This window comes from Myotis yumanensis, unplaced genomic scaffold (assembly GCF_028538775.1).
Source record: "Myotis yumanensis isolate MYYU_CA2020_CCGP unplaced genomic scaffold, mMyoYum1.0.hap1 SCAF_7, whole genome shotgun sequence".
Lineage (NCBI taxonomy): Eukaryota > Metazoa > Chordata > Mammalia > Chiroptera > Vespertilionidae > Myotis > Myotis yumanensis.
In genome coordinates, this window is record NW_027223758.1 from 65,110,099 (window position 1) to 65,129,645 (window position 19,547).

At 41.3% G+C, this 19,547-nt stretch overlaps 1 protein-coding gene across 3 annotated transcripts in view; it reads right to left on the reverse strand.

Moving 5' to 3' along the window:
* TXNRD3 (thioredoxin reductase 3) overlaps positions 1-19,547 on the reverse strand; it is a 48,795-nt gene that overhangs the window by 21,844 nt on the left and 7,404 nt on the right. Inside the window, exons 1-7 of one of the 3 annotated variants that reach the window (XM_070420738.1) lie at positions 18,137-18,502; positions 13,463-13,523; positions 12,115-12,224; positions 9,344-9,448; positions 9,039-9,111; positions 5,277-5,396; positions 1,303-1,445 (exon numbers count right to left, since the gene is read on the reverse strand). In XM_070420738.1, coding sequence (XP_070276839.1) covers positions 1,303-1,445; positions 5,277-5,396; positions 9,039-9,111; positions 9,344-9,448; positions 12,115-12,224; positions 13,463-13,523; positions 18,137-18,295 — 771 coding nt within the window. In that variant the 5' untranslated portion in view covers positions 18,296-18,502. Of the gene's footprint in view, positions 1-1,302; positions 1,446-5,276; positions 5,397-9,038; positions 9,112-9,343; positions 9,449-12,114; positions 12,225-13,450; positions 13,524-18,136; positions 18,503-19,547 lie in introns of those variants that run through there. The other 2 variants (XM_070420739.1, XM_070420737.1) reach the window with 2 other exon arrangements.

Below are 19,547 nucleotides of genomic sequence, written 5' to 3' on the forward strand. Positions count from 1 at the left end.
GAGAGATAGAAACATCAATGATGAGAGAGAATCATTGATTGGCTGCTTCCTGCACGGCCGCTTACTGGGGATCGAGCCCACAAACCAGGCATGTATTCTGACTGGGAATCAAATCGCAACCTCCTTCCTATTTCATAGGTCAACGCTCAACCACTGAGCCACACCAACTGGGCTATATTCACATTTTAAAAATTCAAAAAGCAATGAAAGTGTTTAAACTAGGAGGTGGTTTCAGTGGGATAGAGGGAGGGCAGCCTGGAGACAAGGACCTGCTACAAACAAACAGTGCAAGCTGTGAAGAGGAAGTGGGAGGAACCTGAAGTTTCCTGCTGGAGTAACTGGAGAGACACTGGTATCACTAAGTGAGCAAGCATAGAAGAGGCAAGTCTGGCTGAGAATGATGGGCTTATTCAACCAACTATACCAGGCAAATGACAGTGTGAATACAGAAACTGACTGTAGTATACCAGGTATTTCTAGTTATGTTCCATGTGAATGATGCCATTTAAATTAGCCCATGTATAGTTCTAAAGGGGTAGCTTTAATTGGACCACCTCACACCTTTCTAGAAACAAGAAATGACTACAAAATACCCTCAAATTCTGTCAAGATCATTGCACACTGTGCTACAAAAGCAGAGTATAAAAATAAATGGGTGCTGAGGATGATATTTGGCCGTCTTTCATAACTCCAATTTAAAAGTTTTGTGTTCATTAAAATGGTTTCATTTTCCTTACATATTGATCATATAACACATAAACATTACATATATAAATTTATAAAATATACTAATTCTTATGCTACCTTTATTAATAAACGTTTTAATTAAGGTTTCATTTTTTTAAATTAACACTATTAAAATTTTGATTGTTTAAAATTGTTTAAACTTTTTCTTTTAAGATGGCAATGAGCCTGACCAGTGTGCTCAGTGGTTGAGCATGACCTATGAGCCTGCACCCCAGTCAGGCACATGCTGGGGTGCAGGCTTGAGCCTCAGTACGTGGTGTGCAGGAGGCAACCAATCGATGTATCTCTTTCATCATTGATGTTTCTATCTCTCTCCTTCTCCCTTTCTCTCTGAAATTAATTTAAAAATTTTTTTAAAGATGGCAAATAAGTTTAAATCAAGAGTTTTCTTTAAAAGGCAATTTCTTTAATTTAGCCAGACTTGTGAAATGCACTAACAGTGGAGGAGCATGCACTAGCTATAGTTCTTAACATAAACATGGAATTTTAGTTCAAGGCACGTACAAGCAGTAATAAAGGGAAAGCAATGAACAAGATAAAATATTCAGAGAGTACCTTTATTTTATGGCGTTCGACAAATTCTCCATAGGAATTTACATAGGCCACAGACTTCTCCCTCAAAGACAGCCCATAGCTCCAATTTAGAGAGCCAATGTGGTTTTGAATAGCTTCTGTCATGATCTCCCAGTTGTGCTTTACTGGAAATAAGTAACCAGGATGAAGTTATCAAGTGGCTCTTATTGTAAATGGTAAATTATATACAACCGCACAAGCCACATGACATATTGCTTTAAAAATCAAGAAATGAACAGAAAACAAATAGCAACTTAAACCTTTTTAATACCAGTTATGGTTTATACTTCTTCCTCTTTTATATTATAAAACATGCAAAAAAGCATAATTCTGAAAAGAATAAATCTGGAAAAAATATCCATGGGAACAGAATGGAGAAAACTAGCTCTCCCATGGCCGTGCATGCAAAGTTATGAGGCAAGAAGATCATCACTGATACCACCAAGATGGCGGCATAGGTAAACACTGGAGACTGCTGCCGCAAACAACCACTTCAAAAATACAACTAAAAGACGGAACGGACATCATCCAGAACCACAGGAAGGCTGGCTGAGGAGAGACTCTTCAACTAGAAGGAAAGACAACAGCATACCGAGGCTCAGAGGAGGCGCAGTGTGGAAAATTTAAAGGTGCGGAGGTGCGCACGCAAAAGCAGGCTGGTGGCTGAGGGCGCAGTTGTCGTTTTCAATCAGGAGGGAGTCTCAGCCTCTGAGCTCCAGATCCGGGCGAGTCTCTAGGGACTCAGACTCAAATGGGAGAAGCGGGATTGTCTAGCATCAGTTGGAACGTGAGGGCAGCTTTCTCTCCGAGGTTTGCAGCGGTTGCCGGGGTTCTGAGAAGCAGAGCCTCTGGGAACGGGACTGAGAGCAGCCATAACTGCTCCCTCCGCCCGCCCTGTTGATCCCCTGCAACCTGACCGCCCAAGCCCTGTGCAGAGCCATTTGCCAGATCGCCTCAGGCAAAGGCTAGATTAGCACCTCCCCAGAGGATAGAAGTTCTCCCAGGCAGACACAGCTGATTCTCACAGCCAGTCGGCCTGGTGGTCAAATCCCTCTAGTATTAACTACAACAATCAAGGCTTAACTAGAACAAGACTGCGCACAAAGACTACAAGGGGGTGCACCAAGAAAGCATAAAAAATGCGGAGACAAAAAAACATGACAGAAATGGAGGATATAGAGCTAAAAAACGCAATTTTGAGGGCTTGCAATAAACTTGAGGAGAGCCTCACGAAAACTAATTGCCGGGAGCCGGTCCATCCTTGCTGCTTGACACAGTCGCTGCAGGAAAGAAACATCTGCACAACATATGTTTCAAGGGACCTGGCATATATAGCATATTGTTCTTAATATGTTTGCTCTCTTTAGCGCCATGTGTTTTAACCAAGGTCACCTCTCCAAGAAAGGTTGTTTCCCCAGGTGGGGATCTTTCCCTGAGGTTAGGGAGGGGATACAACCCCTTAATTAAGTGCCAGGCGGGTAGTTAAGCTACATAATCTTTACTCCCTGGAATGGAGATAAGAAACGCCCTAACCTTTGTAATAGAAATTGACAGGATTAAAATCGGCTGGTATAAATATGGATGTAACAAGACAATAAACATCAGATCCTGATCAGTTCCTAACCAGAACTCCGACCAGAACTTTGGCTGGAGATCCTGGCTAGAGGTCCTGACTAGGCTGCTGATCAACTGAAGGCTGTCTTCGTGTCATTCCTTCTTCGCCGACTCCGTCCACACCTTTGGGGACCCCTGGACCTGCTGGGATTGGACCCCAGCAACTAATGAGACCCTCCATGCTATGATAAAGAACCAACTAGAAATTAAGCATACACGGACTGAAATAAAGAATATTATACCCAATAGCAGACCAGAGGAGTGCAAGAATCAAGTCAAAGATTTGAAATGCGAAGAAGCAAAAAACACCCAACCAGAAAAGCAAAATGAAAAAAGAATCCGAAAATACGAAGATAGTGTAAGGAGCCTCTGGGACAGCTTCAAGCGCACTAATATCAGAATTATAGGGGTGCCAGAAGATGAGAGACAGCAAGATATTGAAAACCTATTTGAAGAAATAATGGCAGGAAACTTCCCCCACCTGGTGAAAGAAATGGACTTACAGGTCCAAGAAGCGCAGAGAACCCCAAACAAAAGGAATCCAAAGAGGACCACACCAAGACACATCATCATTAAAATGCCAAGAGCAAAAGACAAAGAGAGAATCTTAAACGCAGCAAGAGAAAGAGACTCAATTACCTACAAGGGAATACCCATATGACTGTCAGCTGATTTCTCAACAGAAACTTTGCAGGCCAGAAGGGAATGGCAAGAAATATTCAAAACCAAGAACCTAAAACCAAGATTACTTTATCCAGCAAAGCTATCATTCAGAATTGAAGGTCAGATAAAGAGCTTCACAGATAAGGAAAAGCTAAAGGAGTTCATCACCACTAAACCAGTATTATACGAAATGCTGAAAGGTATCCTTTAAGAAGAGGAAGAAGAAAAAGGTAAAGATACAAATTGTGAACAACAAACATGCATCTATCAACAAGTGAATCTAAGAATCAAGTGAATAAATAATCTGATATACAGAATGAACTGGTGATTATAATGAATCAGGGACATAGAAAGGGAATGGACTGACTATTCTTGGGGGGGAAAGGGGAATGGGAGATGTGGGAAGAGACTGGACAAAAATCGTGCACCTATGGATGAGGACAGTGGGTGGGGAGTGAGGGTGGAGGGTGGGGCGGGAACTGGGAGGAGGGGAGTTATGGGGAGGAAAAAAAAAGAGGAACAAATGTAATCTGAACAATAAAGATTTAATAAAAAAAAAAAAAAAGAAGATCATCACTACTCAGGAGCACGCAAGGACATTTCACATGGTTGGTTTGTTGCACGTGGCCTTCTGCATGTGAAGGGAAGCAGGTCTCAGGTCAGTGCGCACTGCATATTTGCCTCCCCAGACAGGCCCAGGCTAGTCACATCTGGTTCACCCGGTGGTGGTTTTATGATAGTGGATATCCTATATTTATTCGTGATAAATGTGGTTAGTACTCACCATTGCATAGCATTTTTATTAAAATGTCTACGCACTTCCTTTTGAAGTTGGGATGGGAGTTGATGGAATCAGATTTCTCATCAACCCTGTACCTTTTAGGTGGAGTTTATTTCCAGGCATTCACCTTATCTGCTGCTGCTGGCTCCCAAAGGAGACACCGTCTCCGTGCACCATCATATTTATAAGACACAGAAGCCAGCCGGCGGCTCCCATCAAACTAGATGAGACCCGTGAAGACAAACCCAGCCAACTAAGGGTTCACCTCTGGTCACATTTGGAGACTCACCGCCTCTAGCACTCTCAAGAAAGGCTCCATCACTAATCATCAGGAACATGGGACATTACAGTGTAGGCAAGAGGAAGAGGTCACAGTACAGAAAGGCTTGGCCAATGTAAACGTTTATAATAAAGTCAACTAAGATTTTGCAATCCAGAGAGTCATTCCGTTACTACATTACCCAACTCCCACCCCATGATCCCAGGAGGTTACGACCCAGCAGTGGCACATACCCTCATATCCTAAGATAACTGCCTCACTTCCCCAATAGTTGGAAAAGCTATTTTTCCAACCCTTAAAGTATCATTTATCCCAAGGACCTTGTCAGTTAAATTCATACTTCATATCCTTGTTTCTGGTTATTGTTGTAAAAGACACTCTATATTAGAGGTTCCCACACATGGCTGCACATCAGGACCCTGGGAATCATGTTAAAATATACAGATTCTAGGACCCCCCTCAAACCTATGCAATCAGGAGCAGGACCACAGGAGGTTCCTAATGAATGTTACTTAAACAAATTTTAAACTAGCTATAGAAATACAAATAGCAAGTCTTTCTCTAAGAAACTCATTCTTTCTTTTCTCTCAATCTGTATTTTTTTATACCAGTACCCACCTTGTTGATTATACTCCCAGCCAAATTTCCTTGAGTCTTTTAATGCCTGCCCCAAAAGGGCAGCTTGATGCATCAGTTTCTTAGGAATACAACCTACATTTACACAAGTACCACCAAGACCTGAAAAAGAAAATAATAATTTTAATGTTTGTTTTTGTGTGTGTGTGTGTGTGTGTGTAGTTTTACACATGTGCGGAGTCAGTGTTATTAAAATATGGAAATGGCCTGCCCAGTGTGGTTCGGTAGTTGAGCATTGACCTATGAACCAGGAAGTCATAGTACAATTCCCGGAGAGGGCACATGCCTGAGTTGTGAGCTCGATCGCCACTGTAGGGTGTGCAAGAAGCAGCCAATCAATGATTCTCATCATTGATGTTTCTACTTTTCTCTCCCTCTCCCTTCCTCACTGAAATCAATACAAATATATGTATTTTTTTAAAATATATATATATATATTTTATTGATTTTTTACAGAGAGGAAGGGAGAAGGATAGAGAGTTAGAAACATCAATGAGAGAGAAACATTGATCAACTGCCTCCTGTACACACCGCACTGGGGATGTGCCCGCAACCAAGGTACATGCCCTTGACTGAAATCGAACCTGGGACCCTCAAGTCCGCAGGCCGACGCTCTATCCACTGAGCCAAACCGGTTAGGGCAAAAAATATATGTATTTTTAAATTAAAATATGGAGATGACAAATTTGAATGGTTGGAGGTCAACATCATACTCCACAATAACATGCAAATGATTACCCAGACTTTTTAAGCACAGGTCTGTGAAGAAGGCCCAAGGATGAGCAAAAATGTGGATGTGCATTTTAACAGTTTTCTGGAGATGCTGTCCAAAACTTTCATTTGAGTCTAACCTACGAAGGAATCAGAACTGTATTAATTACCAGGTGTACCGGTTAATAATGCGGATTTTGTAATCAAAGAAAACACAATAATTTCAAGAGAAACATCAAAAGTGCTTTATTTATAGTAATGTCCATCACTAGCTACACATTTTCCCCATCTTTCCGGTATTTTGTGGATATTGTCCCAACAGAACTTTTCTTGTTTTGAGGCAAACCATTCAGAGACCCAATTTTGCATTTCTTTGTACGTTTTGAAGTGCTGCTCAGAAAGTGCGTGTTTCATCAATTGGAACAAGTGGTAATCTGAAGGAGCAAGGTCTGGTGAATACAGTAGGTGGGTTAATACTTCCCAGGCTAGATCTTTTAACAGGTCTTTAACTGGTTTTGAAGTGTATGATGGTGCATTATCATGAAGCAAAATTACTTTGCCATATCTTCTGGCACATTCCGATCATTTTATGATCAAAACATGGTTCAAATTGATTATTTGTTGTCGGCAGCGATCAGAATTAACGGTTTCACTTGGTTTTAGAAGCTCATAATACACCACACCTGATCCCACCAAACGCAGAGCATTGTCTTCTTTCCAAAGCTATTTGACCTTGCAGTCGATGTTGATGGTTGACCCGGATCAACCCATGATTTTGTGCGCTTGGGATTCTCAAAATAAATCCACTTTTCATTGCCAGTTACAATTCGATGCAAAAAAGACTTTCTTTCGTGCCATTGAAGCAACATTTTACTGATGACTTTTCGGTTTTCCATTTGTCTTTTGTTCAGTTGATGTGGCACCCATTTTCCTTCCTTTAAAATCTTTCCCTTTGCTTGTAAATGATCAGAAATTGTTTGCTGAGCAACGTTTAATCTTTCTGCAAGTTGTTTTTGAGTTTGACACGCACCTTCATCCAATAATGCTTGTAATTGTTGGTCTTCAAACTTTTTCGGTTGACCTGGACGTTCTTTGTCTTTCACATCAAAACCATCACTTTTAAAGTGTTTAAACCAGCCGAAACCGGTTTGGCTCAGTGGATAGAGTGTCAGCCTGCGGACTGAGAGGTCCTGGGTTCGATTCCGGTCAAGGGCATGTACCTGGATTGCGGGCACATCCCCGGTGGGGGATGTGCAAGAGGCAGCTGTTTCTCTCTCATAGACGTTTCTAACTCTCTCTATCTCTCTCCCTTCCTCTCTGTGAAAAATCAATAAAATATATATTTTAAAAAAATAAATAAATAAAGTGTTTAAACCAGCGTTCACAGTATCTTGAGATGGAGCATGTTCACCATAAGCTTCCCGAAGTATACGATAACTTTCAGCAGCACTTTTCTTCAAAATAATGAATTAAAACTTCCCACAAATGCTCTTTTTTTGGCATGAAATTCAACATTTTTAAGCATAAAAATATCTATGATGTTAACACCTTCAGAAAATTTGACATATGAAGTTTTATTTTTTGTTAAATTTTTTAAAAATATACTTTATTGATTTTTTACAGAGAGGAAGGGAGAAGGATAGAGAGTTAGAAACACTGATGAGAGAGAAACATCGATTAGCTGCCTCCTGCACACCCCCTACTGGGGATATGCCCGCAACCAAGGTATATGTCCTTGATCGGAATCGAACCTGGGACCCTTCAGTCCGAAAGCCGATGCTCTACCCACTGAGCCAAACCGGTCAGGGTTGACATATGAAGTTTTGAAGCTTATTGTCAATACAACAAAATAGCATACATATCAAATCCCATATATGTATATCAACATATGTGTAATTCTATCTATTGAAAAAAATCTGCATTATTAACCAGTACACCTGGTATATACTAAACTAGAACCCCAGATTCCAGACTTTTCTCCTTGTAACTCTGACTCCTCTGAGCCAGTAGTAGGTCCACTGCAATGCAAATTAGCTTTACTAATATAAAATTCTTGGCTGTAATTTTTTTAGTAAGGTTGAATTTTTAAAAATAATTTTCATATTTTGTCAGGGCTCTGGCAGCAAATAGATGACAACTTCAAGCTGGGTAATTAAGTTTATAGAGAAATTATTACTGGGGTATGGGCAAGAAAAGCAAGGAGGGATAGAACAACAGTAACAACTACTAACAGTGGGCTCATCACCAACCCTACATGAAGGACTAAGCACACCGAGTAGGTGCCACAGACCAAAGAGGGGCTGTGGCTTTCCGTAGGGAATGGAGCCAGCTTGCAGCAACCAAGGGAGGGAACCAAGAAAATGAAGACCCCCCACTCCATCCTCCTCCCATTTCCCCAAATGGCCAAGCCCAACCAGAAGCCAGAGGGCAAGATACCAGTTCATCAGCCTTCTGGGATATGAAACAAGGTAGAGACCATAAAGAATGGGATTAAAGCATAAACAGAAAATATCCAGCACAAAATCTATGTGTTCTATTTTATAGTGGAAAGAATGTGGAAAGGTAAGCACTCTCGTCTACAGCAAAGTCAAAGGCCTTAAGCTCACTGTGCACTTCAAACTGACTTGGAACAATCACACACACACTATTCAACTGACCATCATACAGCCATGAAAGTCAGTTATTAAATCAATGCAGAAACACAAAAAAATGTTACAGCAAACTTAACTGTGAGCATGACACAGTTTACACTGCAATCATAACTATGTGAAAGTATTAAATGCATGCGTGTAAAAATTATTATGGCAAAAGTGTTGGAATACTAGGTCATGGAATTTTTTTTTTAAATCTTCCCTAAGCACTTGTTAACTATGTGATGATCTTAGGACAATTACTTTACCTCACTAAGACCCAGTTTCCTCACCTATGGAACAGGCTAGTCATACCTCCTGAGATTGTTGTGAGGATTAAATGAGATTAAACAAAGCAAAAATGTATGTAAAGAGCAAAGAACAACAAAGAAAAACAGCTTACCCCAGGATGTACCCTGAGGTGACGGGACCACAAAATCTAGCACCATTACTTTCTTTCCCAAAATGGCAGCTTCCTAGGGAAAACAGTGACATATAAGGATCTTGTCATTTTCCTCCCCCCAATTTTTCTATTCACTAAATAAAAAGGCTGTGTTTGTGTCATAACAGTCTTTTCTCTTTATTAAACCAGCTATTACAATAAAAGCTTGGACTGTAACATTAAAATTGGCTTTTTTTTAAGTAGCAGAAGAAAAGTCTTATGACAATCACCAGGGAAATTATCTTCAAGTTTTACTTTTTTCATACCTGAGCACATGCAAGGCCACCAGAACCACCGCCAATGACAATAAGGTCATAATCATATGTTGACTCTTTTTGAAGAAGCTTCTGTAATAAACCACTCTGATGTGCCTATGGTTTAATGAGAGAATATGGTATGACTTGTTTTAAAACTGTTTCTTTTTACCCTATGTTTAATCACCATGGATTTCTCTTATAAAAATACTAGAGGCCCGGTGCATGAAAATTTGTACACTCAAGGGGGTCCCGTGGCCTGGCCTGTGCCCTCTCACAGTCCGGGACCCCTCAGGGAATGTCCGACTGACGGCTTAGGCCCACTCCCCGGGGGATTGGGCCTAAGCTAGCAGTCAGACATCCCTCTGGTAACCTGGGAGCCCTCGGGAGATGTCCGAGGGGGAGCGGGCCTAAGCCGTTAGTCGGACATCCTTAGCGCTGCCATGGAGGCTGGCTTCTAGCTGAGTGGTGCTCCCCCTGTGGAAGTGCACTGACCACCAGGGGGCAGCTCCTGCATTGAGTGTCTGCCCCCTGGTGGTCAGTGAACATCATAGTGACCGGTCATTCCCCCGTTAGGGTCAATTTGCATAGTATTACCCTTTTATTATATAGGATTAGAAACAATCTACAATTCATGTAAACTGGAATTTAAATTTATCTGAATGGTATTCAAATAAAGTCCAACTAGTTAGAGTATATGCCAAAGTACATGTTTGTTATCTCCTGATAGGTAGGCATGTGTCAAATGACCCAGAGGTCATGGCTTTATATCTGTTAGATGAGGTCCTTTTCTTTGGCCTAATCATTAATACGTTAAGCGCCCAGTCACCGGTGACTGACACTATACTTTCCCTCCGGAAGACAAAACAGGCTGGGTGCTTAACGTGTTAAAATATTATACCCAAGCACAATAAAATAGCCAAATACCACTCTCCTCTACATTTTGTTCACCTGTGCTAGGATTCCTTTTGAAAAAAATTCTTGTCCTGACCGGTTTGGCTCAGTGCATAGAGCGTCGGCCTGCGGACTCAAGGGTCCCAGGTTCGATTCTGGTCAAGGGCATGTACCTTGGTTGCGGGCACATCCCCTGTAGGGAGTGTGCAGGTGGCAGCTGATCGATGTTTCTCTCTCATTGATGTTTCTAACTCTCTATTCTTCTCCCTTCCTCTCTGTAAAAAAAATCAATAAAATATATTCTAAAAAAAAATTCTTATGCATCCTCAGTAGGACACGGACTTCAAGTTTCTCATGGTTTCTCATAAATTGATCTAAAATTTGCAGCTTATTGATAAATTTCCTATATAAAATATACATTTTGTTTTCTCTTTCAACAATGATCATGAGTCTGGTTCTTCACTATATTCTCTTGTTCATTTGGCCCTTCTTGTGATCAGAAGTAGCTTAAATGAGGTTAGAGGATCAAATGTGATTTAGCAATAGTTTTCTTTATATGAAGTTAGTTGCTTAATCCTATTATGTGGGCTTTAGAAATACCATGCTAGAACCAGCTCATCCTGGGAAGCACAACAGAAGTGCTATGAAACTACAGGACTCAATGGACGTAATGTGGCCCACTGAAGAATGGATGCCAATAGAGGCTTTCAGCACATTCTAAAAAGAACTCCTTTGGCCTCCTTACTTTTAGGTGCCATGAGAGAAATCTGTCTCCTAGGCCTTTTAATCTTGAAATAGAGTGACTATCTCTGCATCTCCAGATTCATCCTCTGTCATCATTTTCTACATTAGGATTGGCAAGACCAGCATTCCTGAAGGTGTTTAGGGTCTATGATTATAGTACTTACCATCATGTGAATTGAGTTATAGTTTCTAGGACTAATACAACAGACTGTTACTAGATTAACAATACTAATCATAAGAGTAAGATACAATGTAGATCATCTTTTTCCCCCCAAGAAAAATATAATTTTAATTATAATTTCAGATATAGCACAGTGTGGCTCAGCAGTTGAACATCAACCCATACACCAAGAGGTAGGTCATTGGCTCGATTCCCAGTCAGGGCACATGCCCGGGTTGCAGGCTTGATCCCAGTAGGGGGTGTTACAGGAGGCAGCCGATCAATATTTCTTAGTAATGTTTCTATCTCTCTCTCTCCCTCTTCCCTCTCCCTTCCTCTCTCTAAAAATTAATCAAAGTATATTTTTAAAAAATTTCAGGTATAAGTATTTAACCAATCACTGATTACTATCATTTGCATACATACATAAAGAATATAAGAGAGCAGAATTTTAATAAAAGTAAATAACTAGTTATAAAATAAGAACTTTATTTAATAAACATCAGTTTTTATCTACTACTGTTTAACTAAATGATTCCTGTTTATTTCTGCATTCTAGGAATCAAAAATTCAAAGGCATGGACCTTTGCAAAGCTCACAGGGTTAGCAGCCTTGACAGAAATTCTACTTACCCTAGCCAAGAACATTAGCATTGACCTCATTTTAATAAAGCTTAAAAAAGAACAGACCTTGTTTTTCCCCCCATCAGGAAGAAGAGACTAAGGTCTCCAGGGTGGTCCACCTGGTTGTCTGACAACCTTACTCAAAGCCTTCTCTTTCTTAGTTTCTGAAATCTGAGTTGGTAGAAAAGCTAATTTCTGTCAAAGTAATAATCAAAGTTATCTGATAAGCATCCTATACACTTTTCATCTTACAACTTCCAAAAGACTAATAGACTCCTAAAAATCATTTTATCCCCTTTTAAATATTTTTAAAAACAAAATTTGAACAAACAGCATTCAAAAACACATAATACCATTATTACCTGGAAAGTTCGATCACATCCACCCATATGTACTTTATTCACAAAAATATTGGGCACCGTTTTCTGATTAGTGATCTCTGACAGCACTTCTTGAACATTGGCCCCATCATCTAAAGAATAAAAAATTAAATATATAAAAACACTGAAAGGGTTCCAAACCTTTGTGAGTCAAAATGAAGTGTTACAATACTTAAATGCTCCCACATAGACATCCATACAAGGTCAGCGTATTATATTACTTTATGAAATAATGACTCAAAAGGGGAAAACATCCAGGTTTTCAAGAGACACCTTTGAGAATACAGATGAAGTAACTGATTCCTTTGAAAACAAACCCTTCTAAGTTAGATTCTGATATATAATTTCTTGGTTAAGAAAAGAATCCTCTTTAAACAGCTAATATCAAGATAAAATCCTCTTTAAATAGCAAATATCAACAGTAATAACTTCGAAAATATTTCTTACAATTATATTTGAAAAATCTTTATGATCATAGTCCAAAATCTGTCCTCTATCCCTAAAAATAAAATCAGGCCACAACTACCTAAAACTATTGGGTATGCTCTTTAGAAAAGTCTCACAGACTTAAGAACATTTCACTAATTAAGGTGCCTGTTTAAAAGGAGTTGGTGAAGTCCCATGAAGGCAGACATCAATTTTTTTTGTGTTCACCACTCTGTCTCCCACCTATGCAAAACACATGCATATGTAAAGTGCTCAATTAATATTAGATAATTAATGCATGTCTGACAAGAATTCAAAGTGAAAGCTAAAAGATTAATGTGTTCTCCCTCATAGGTACTTCAATAAGGAAATAGGAGCAGATTCTTTTCATTTATTACAGCTTAATCTATTTTGCTAGAAAGTTACCAGATACATCTGAAATGCCTGAAGTGCTTCAAGGTTAGCAGCTTATATATCTTTCTCCTCCCTTCAAATACCAAAAATTTACAAAAATAAAAGCATAATATGGTAATTAGACCAGACGACCTTCTGGACGAAGCCAGGGCTATGAGGGAAGCCCGGGTCCCAGATCCCGGATGCCAGCAGCCGGAGGGAAGCCTGGGTCTCGGGTGCCAGAGGGAAGCTGGTGCCGGCAACCGGGGGAAGGAAGGCCTACTCTTGCATGAATTTCATGCATTGGGTCTCTAGTATATAAATGAAAAAACGACACCAAATTATCTGTCCTATATAGAGAGGTTCATTTTCTACATGGTTGAATGTAGATAAAAACAGCTCATGTAACCCAAAGAGACAAGAGTAAACTGAATTGAACAAAGCAAATGCAAAGAAGTCAATCTTGTTGACATTTACCGAAACAACAGTATGTACTAACCATTTCACTTACCAACTTGGTCAAGTTCCAAGATATTATATTCAACTCCCAAAGAAGAAAAGAGTTCTTTAACCTGTAACAAAAATTTGCTTTTACTCTCAGAGTCAACAGAGTTATGAAATATGGACACAGTAATGAAGATGTCCAAAATAAATGTTCTTCAGAAATATGAGCTCTAGACTCTGGTTGGTTGTTCTTTTTAATCCTCACCTGAGAATATGTTTTTATTGATATATTTTAGAGAGAGAGGAAGGGGAAGAAAGAGAGGAACATCTATGTGAGAAACATTGATCAACTGCCTCCCATATGTGCCCCAACAAGGGATTGAAACCACACCCTAGGTACGTTCCCTGATTGGGAATTGAACCCTCCACCTTTGGTGTGTGGGATGATGCTCCAGCCAACTGTGCCACTCAGCCAGAGCAGTTTATTTTTTTTATTCCCTTCCTCTATACATCTTCCCAGAATAATCTCAGCCCATCTCTTCCCTTATTTTACCATTTGAAACCTCAACTTTCAATTTTTGCCCAAATCCCTTTTCGGAACTCAAGACTGGCAAAAAATATTTCTTCACCTGAATGTCTCCAGGCATCTCACATGCAATATGCCCAAAATAAAACTCATCATTTCCTACATACATTTTCCTCTTTTTGTGTTTCCTTTCTATAGTCATTAAAGCATTCAACAAAAATTCATCCATCAAATACTTATTATGTAGTCAAGCTATAACAATGAATAAGACACAATCCCTGCCTCCAGGAGGGGAAACAGACAAGTAAATTGACAATTCACACTGCCACTATTCACCAGCTGCCTGAACAAGAAGAAATCCTAGGGCCTTGCTATGTAAACAGGAGACAGAGGACCAGCAGCACAGGCATCACCTAGCAGCTTATGAGACATGGAATCAGGTCCTGGATCAAAACCTGCATTTTAACAACTTTGTGAAGCACTACCTATGAGTCATTTTAATGCCTCCCTCTTTTGCAACATCTTCCTACCCTACACTAACTCCCCATCCATTCAATTAATTACTAAGTCGTATCAATCCTTTGCTGAGCTACTTCACCTTTCTAGTTCCCAACAGTTGCTATCTTAATTTGAGCAGTTTCTCAGTAACATCCTCGAAGTTCTCTCTGCAACCAGCTTTGTCCCTTCCAGTTCTCTAAATTGCAACCAAAAGTAGACTCTAAAGTCTACTTTTCGCCATTACTTAAACCCTTCAAGGTCCTCTAAAGCCCAGAGAGGTTCTGATTCCAGGATGGAGACAAGGAGCCTGGAAGATTCGCTCCCTAACAAAACATCCACAGCTGGTGAAATTATTTTAAAAATAACCATTGAAAGTCTCTGGAAATTGACCTAAGGGCACACAACAAATGAAGAAACATGTATTCAAGAAAATCTACTAGATGCCAACATAAACAGGGAGAGTCTGAGGCACTTAAGCCTTAATCCACACCCTTCCTCCTCTGTCCTGGGTCAGCTTGATAGAAGCTCCACTTCAAGTGAGTAGCAAAGTCCCTGATATCTAGTCATCAAAAGGGGTGGACCACCAGCATTTCCCAGTCTCCCCACAGCTCTGAGTGGCAAAGGCTACATTCCTGACGAGTGTGGCCAAAAACATGGAGGCCCCCTTCCTTCACCCAGCCACACTCAGGCTGAAATACAAAGGACCTGACCACCCTGGCCTCAGCCCACTTGTAGGGTGAAGTTCAGGCTGGGAGCAAGGTCTCAGAGGTTTTGCTAAGGGAAAGAGGTAAACCATAAGATCAGAGAGTTCAGAAGCTCTACGCAAAGGAAATTACTTTATTTTAAACTGTGTGGAAATTCAAGTCCAAATGTGGTCTTGAAAATAATGGGAATTTTAATGATAAGCAATGAAGAGGAGGCTGGTAGTTCCAGGAGAACAATAAGCTAATCTGTAAGACAGTTAGTTTACCAGAAAGAAAAAAATAATAAAGAAAAAAAAAGAAACAGAGAAAGAGAGAGCTAAGAATAATAGTATTTCTAGGATAAGAATAGTCTTAAACTTGTCATAAAAACTATCTCTGCAAAGAGGCCTAAGTTTAATTAGATAAGAGTGTGGAACAATTTACCCTCCAGGACATTGTAAGAAATAATAGCACAACCAGCCTGAAATTAATGCTGCATAATATCTGGGTCTGATACCAGTAGAAAGAAAAAAAATATAACACAGACAAGAGCGCTGCTAAAATCCCTGTCATCCCAGGGTGACTGTGTACATACTCAAGGCTGCACTCTCTGAGGAGTGACATCAAAGGCTTCATCTCTGATGGAAATAAACATCCCTAAATCAAACCAGCCAACTCACAATAAGGAAATAAACAAGCAAACAAAGGAGCTACAGAGAAAGAGGGGTCCAGTATCTAAACTTGCTACAATATATTACCTAAAATGTCCAGATTTCAACAAAAAATTACCAGTCATACTAAGAAACAGGTAAGTGGATCCCTTCACATGAAAAAAAATCAGGCAAGAGAAACTATCTGTGAGAGGCCCAGATGTCACACCAAATAGTCAAAGTAGCCACTTTAACTATGTTCAAAGAATTGAAGAACACCATTTCAAGAGATAGAGGAAAGTATAATGATAATGCCTAATCCAACAGAAAATATCAATATACAGATAGAAATGATGAAAAAACAACCAAAGGAACATTATAAAGTTAAAATTACAAAAATAACATGAAAAGGTGATTGGAATATCTCGACAGTGGATTCAAATTGGCAGGAGAATTAGTAAACTTGAGGACAGATCAATAGAGATTATACAACCTGAACAGGCAGAGAAAAAAGAACAAGTATAAACAGACAGTCTCAGAGAAACACGGGACACCATTAAGCACATTAACATACACATAGTGTGCATACCAGAAAAATGAGAAAGCAGCAGAAACTGATTTCTTAAATAAGACACAAAACCCACAAACCATAAGAGGAAAAAGGTGATAGATGCAACTACATTAAACTTGCAAACTTCAGTTAAGCAAAAGATCTCATAAAGAGTGTAAGAGGAAAAAACAAATCTGGGAGGTTTTCCAATACATATAATCAAAGAATTATATCCAAAACATATAAAGAACACCTACAAATCAGTACAAAGACAAAACCACCTGATAGAGAAAAAAGCAAAAGGACTGGAAGTTTCATAGAAGAGGAAACTCAAATGGCCCAGAAACACATGAAAAGATGTTCAACTTCATCAGGAAATGTATAATTAAAGCCACAGTGAAATACCATTTCATAATTGCCAGAATGGCAATAATTAAATATATCAACTTTTGCCAAGGACATGAAGCAAAGGAGAACTGTTACCCAGTGCCAGTGGGAGAATAAATTGGTATAACCACTTGGAAACACAGTTTGGCTACCCCCAGTTAAGGGAGAAGTCATGCATCCTCTATGGTTCAGCAATTCAGCTTCAAGATATCTACTGTAAAGTAAGCCTTACATATGCACTGGGAGATATGTGCAAGAACAGGCATAGCTGTATTGCTTTTAAGAGCAAAAAAGTAGCAACGGCAGAATCAATAAACTGAGGTATGATTTTTCCTAGGGAATGTTACAGTAATGAAAATTAACAAACCTCAGCTACAGAAACTAACATGCACCAATGTGTAAAACTTAACTGGTGAGAGAAAAAAACAGCAAAGGAATACCTATGTATGATTCTACTTACATAAAGTACCAAAACAGGCCAAAGGAACAAAACATTTTCAGGATTATATGTGAATTTGGTGAAACTGCAAAGAAAAGCAAGAAATTTTGGAGAGTGGTTCACTCTGAGGGGAGAGGAGAATGTAATCAGGGAGAGACATCCAAGGAGGCTTCCCGAGTACTAGTCTGTTTCTTTATTCTTTAAGCTGTATTTCATGATATGCATACTTTATGAAACAACATATAAGGCAATGTAAACTTGAAAACAAATGTGAAAAGACAGTGTAAAATTTCACCAACCTACCCAATAATTCGTGCTTCTGCACATTCCATTTCAACTTTCTGATAATGTGAAGCATAGTTGAAAATATTAAAAGTCCCTAGCATTCGATGGGTTTACCTTCCAAAGGTTCATTTCTAAGTGAGTTATTTTAAAACCCAGAACAATTTTGCCTATAAAAACGCTGGATTCCCAGTTAGCCCCCGAAGTTAAGGTAGAGTGAAATCTGCTGAAATTACCCATCACCTCCCACCATCCTCACACCCTTCCCCGCGGAGCTCCGTAACCGGCTCAAGGTCACGCGGGGAGTTAGATGGGTCTGACTCCAGCTCTAGTCTACTCCTCCCAAGTCCTGGCCATTCCTTGCACTACTCTTATCAGGCCAAAAGGTTTCTGATACATATTTTATTCTTCCGAATAAACACTTGATAAATAAGCCAACATCAGACTAACAACCAGGAGGGAGAGGACGAGCGTTAACCCCACAGGCCACAGGCCCGGAACAAGTCCGCGACCGCCTCTCCGCCGGAGCCAAAGGGGCCGAGCGGAAGGTCCCCGTCCTGGCTTCGGGTAACACCCCAGAAAGCGGGTCCCAAGCCCCGGCCCTCCGAGAAGTCGTGGGGCCTCGCGGGTGTGCATCCGAGGGCGGAACAGGCAACCCTCCGCCCGAGTCCTGAGGTCCGAGGGCGCAAGAGGAAGGGCAAGCCCGCCCCGCCCCGCCCCGCCTACCCGCGTGCTATGCGGACAGTAGCTCTTGCTGAAGATCATCACTCGGTTGTCTTCGATGAGGCCCTGGAGACGGCGTCGTAGTTCTTCGCGGGCCTCGGAGGACAAGCGGCTGGTCCCGGGGGATGACAGGCGAGCCCGGCGCCCCGGCAGCGTCGCCATCGGCTCGCTGTGGACGCCGCCCAGGCGGCGGTTGGGGACGGCGCCCACCTTAACCGGCCCCGCCGACTTCGGCGCCCGCGACGGCGGCGGTGGTGGTGGCGGATGCGCCAGAGCCTCGGTGTCGCTCCTGGCCTGGCCCGGCCAGGCCTGCTCAGAAAGACCGATCGGCGGGCGGCAGCGCCCGGCCCGAGGTTGGAAGGAGGAACCGCAAACGCCACCTACGCCCCACACCTGCCGCAAATCCCCGACACTGCCACTCGCCCCGCCCTCGCGCAGCCCCGCCCCCGCCCCCGCCCCGCGCAGCCCCGCCCCCGCGCCAGCGCGCATGCGAACTAGGCCAATGTGCGGGCGTCACCTACACTTGGAAAGTGGGTGGGGCTATGGCCCGTGGGGCTCTGAGTAGAGGGTACCGTTAGAGGGTCCCCGGGTTCGATTCCCAAGGAAAGGCACGCACCTGCCTTGCAGGTTGGGTCCAGTCCTGTAGACTCGATCTCCCATCCGTGTGTGTGTGTGTGTGTGTGTGTGTCTCCCTCTCTTCCTCTCTCCCTTCTCTCTCAAATCAAATTTTTTAAAATCAATAAAAATATTAAAAATGTAAAAAATGGGTGGGTGCTCCGTATACCCTCATTATCCCTGTCATCATCCCAAGGCCGCCCATGGATGTCCTTTGCATCCGCCCACGGGTGCTCTCTGTGGAGGACTTTCCACGCCTTGTAATCTCCACCTGCCTTAAAAATAGTCTTCAACGAGGATGTCTGAATCTTACGGAAATTGTGAATAATGATATTTTTAAAAGTGTATTTCCCACAAACTAAATAAAAATACTATGCTCCCTATCACAAAATTAGTTTCCTAGATTGCTATCTCTAAGTCCCTATCCAATACATAGAATTCTGGAGGCTTCTCTAAGACATGGACCCCGAAATCATCTGTGCCAGACAGGAATCCTGTATCCATTATTTGGGTGGATGGGTAGGTGGAGGATCTCAGAGTTCATCTTGGTCATGGTGATTTACAGCCCCCTGCTCTGCAATGAATGAATGAAATCCCACTACAAAGAGGGGCTCAACCACAGGACCCACTACAAAGAGGGGCTCAACCACAGGACCAGCAGGAATGGCCTGGACTGGTCCTTCTAAGGGTGACATCTCCTGATCTGATCCCTCTGAATCCTTGTTAAACCCATTACTGCCTTTTCTGCTTTCTCAGCTAAGGATGTTCCCCCTCCAGCAAGAAACCTATAAAGAGGTCC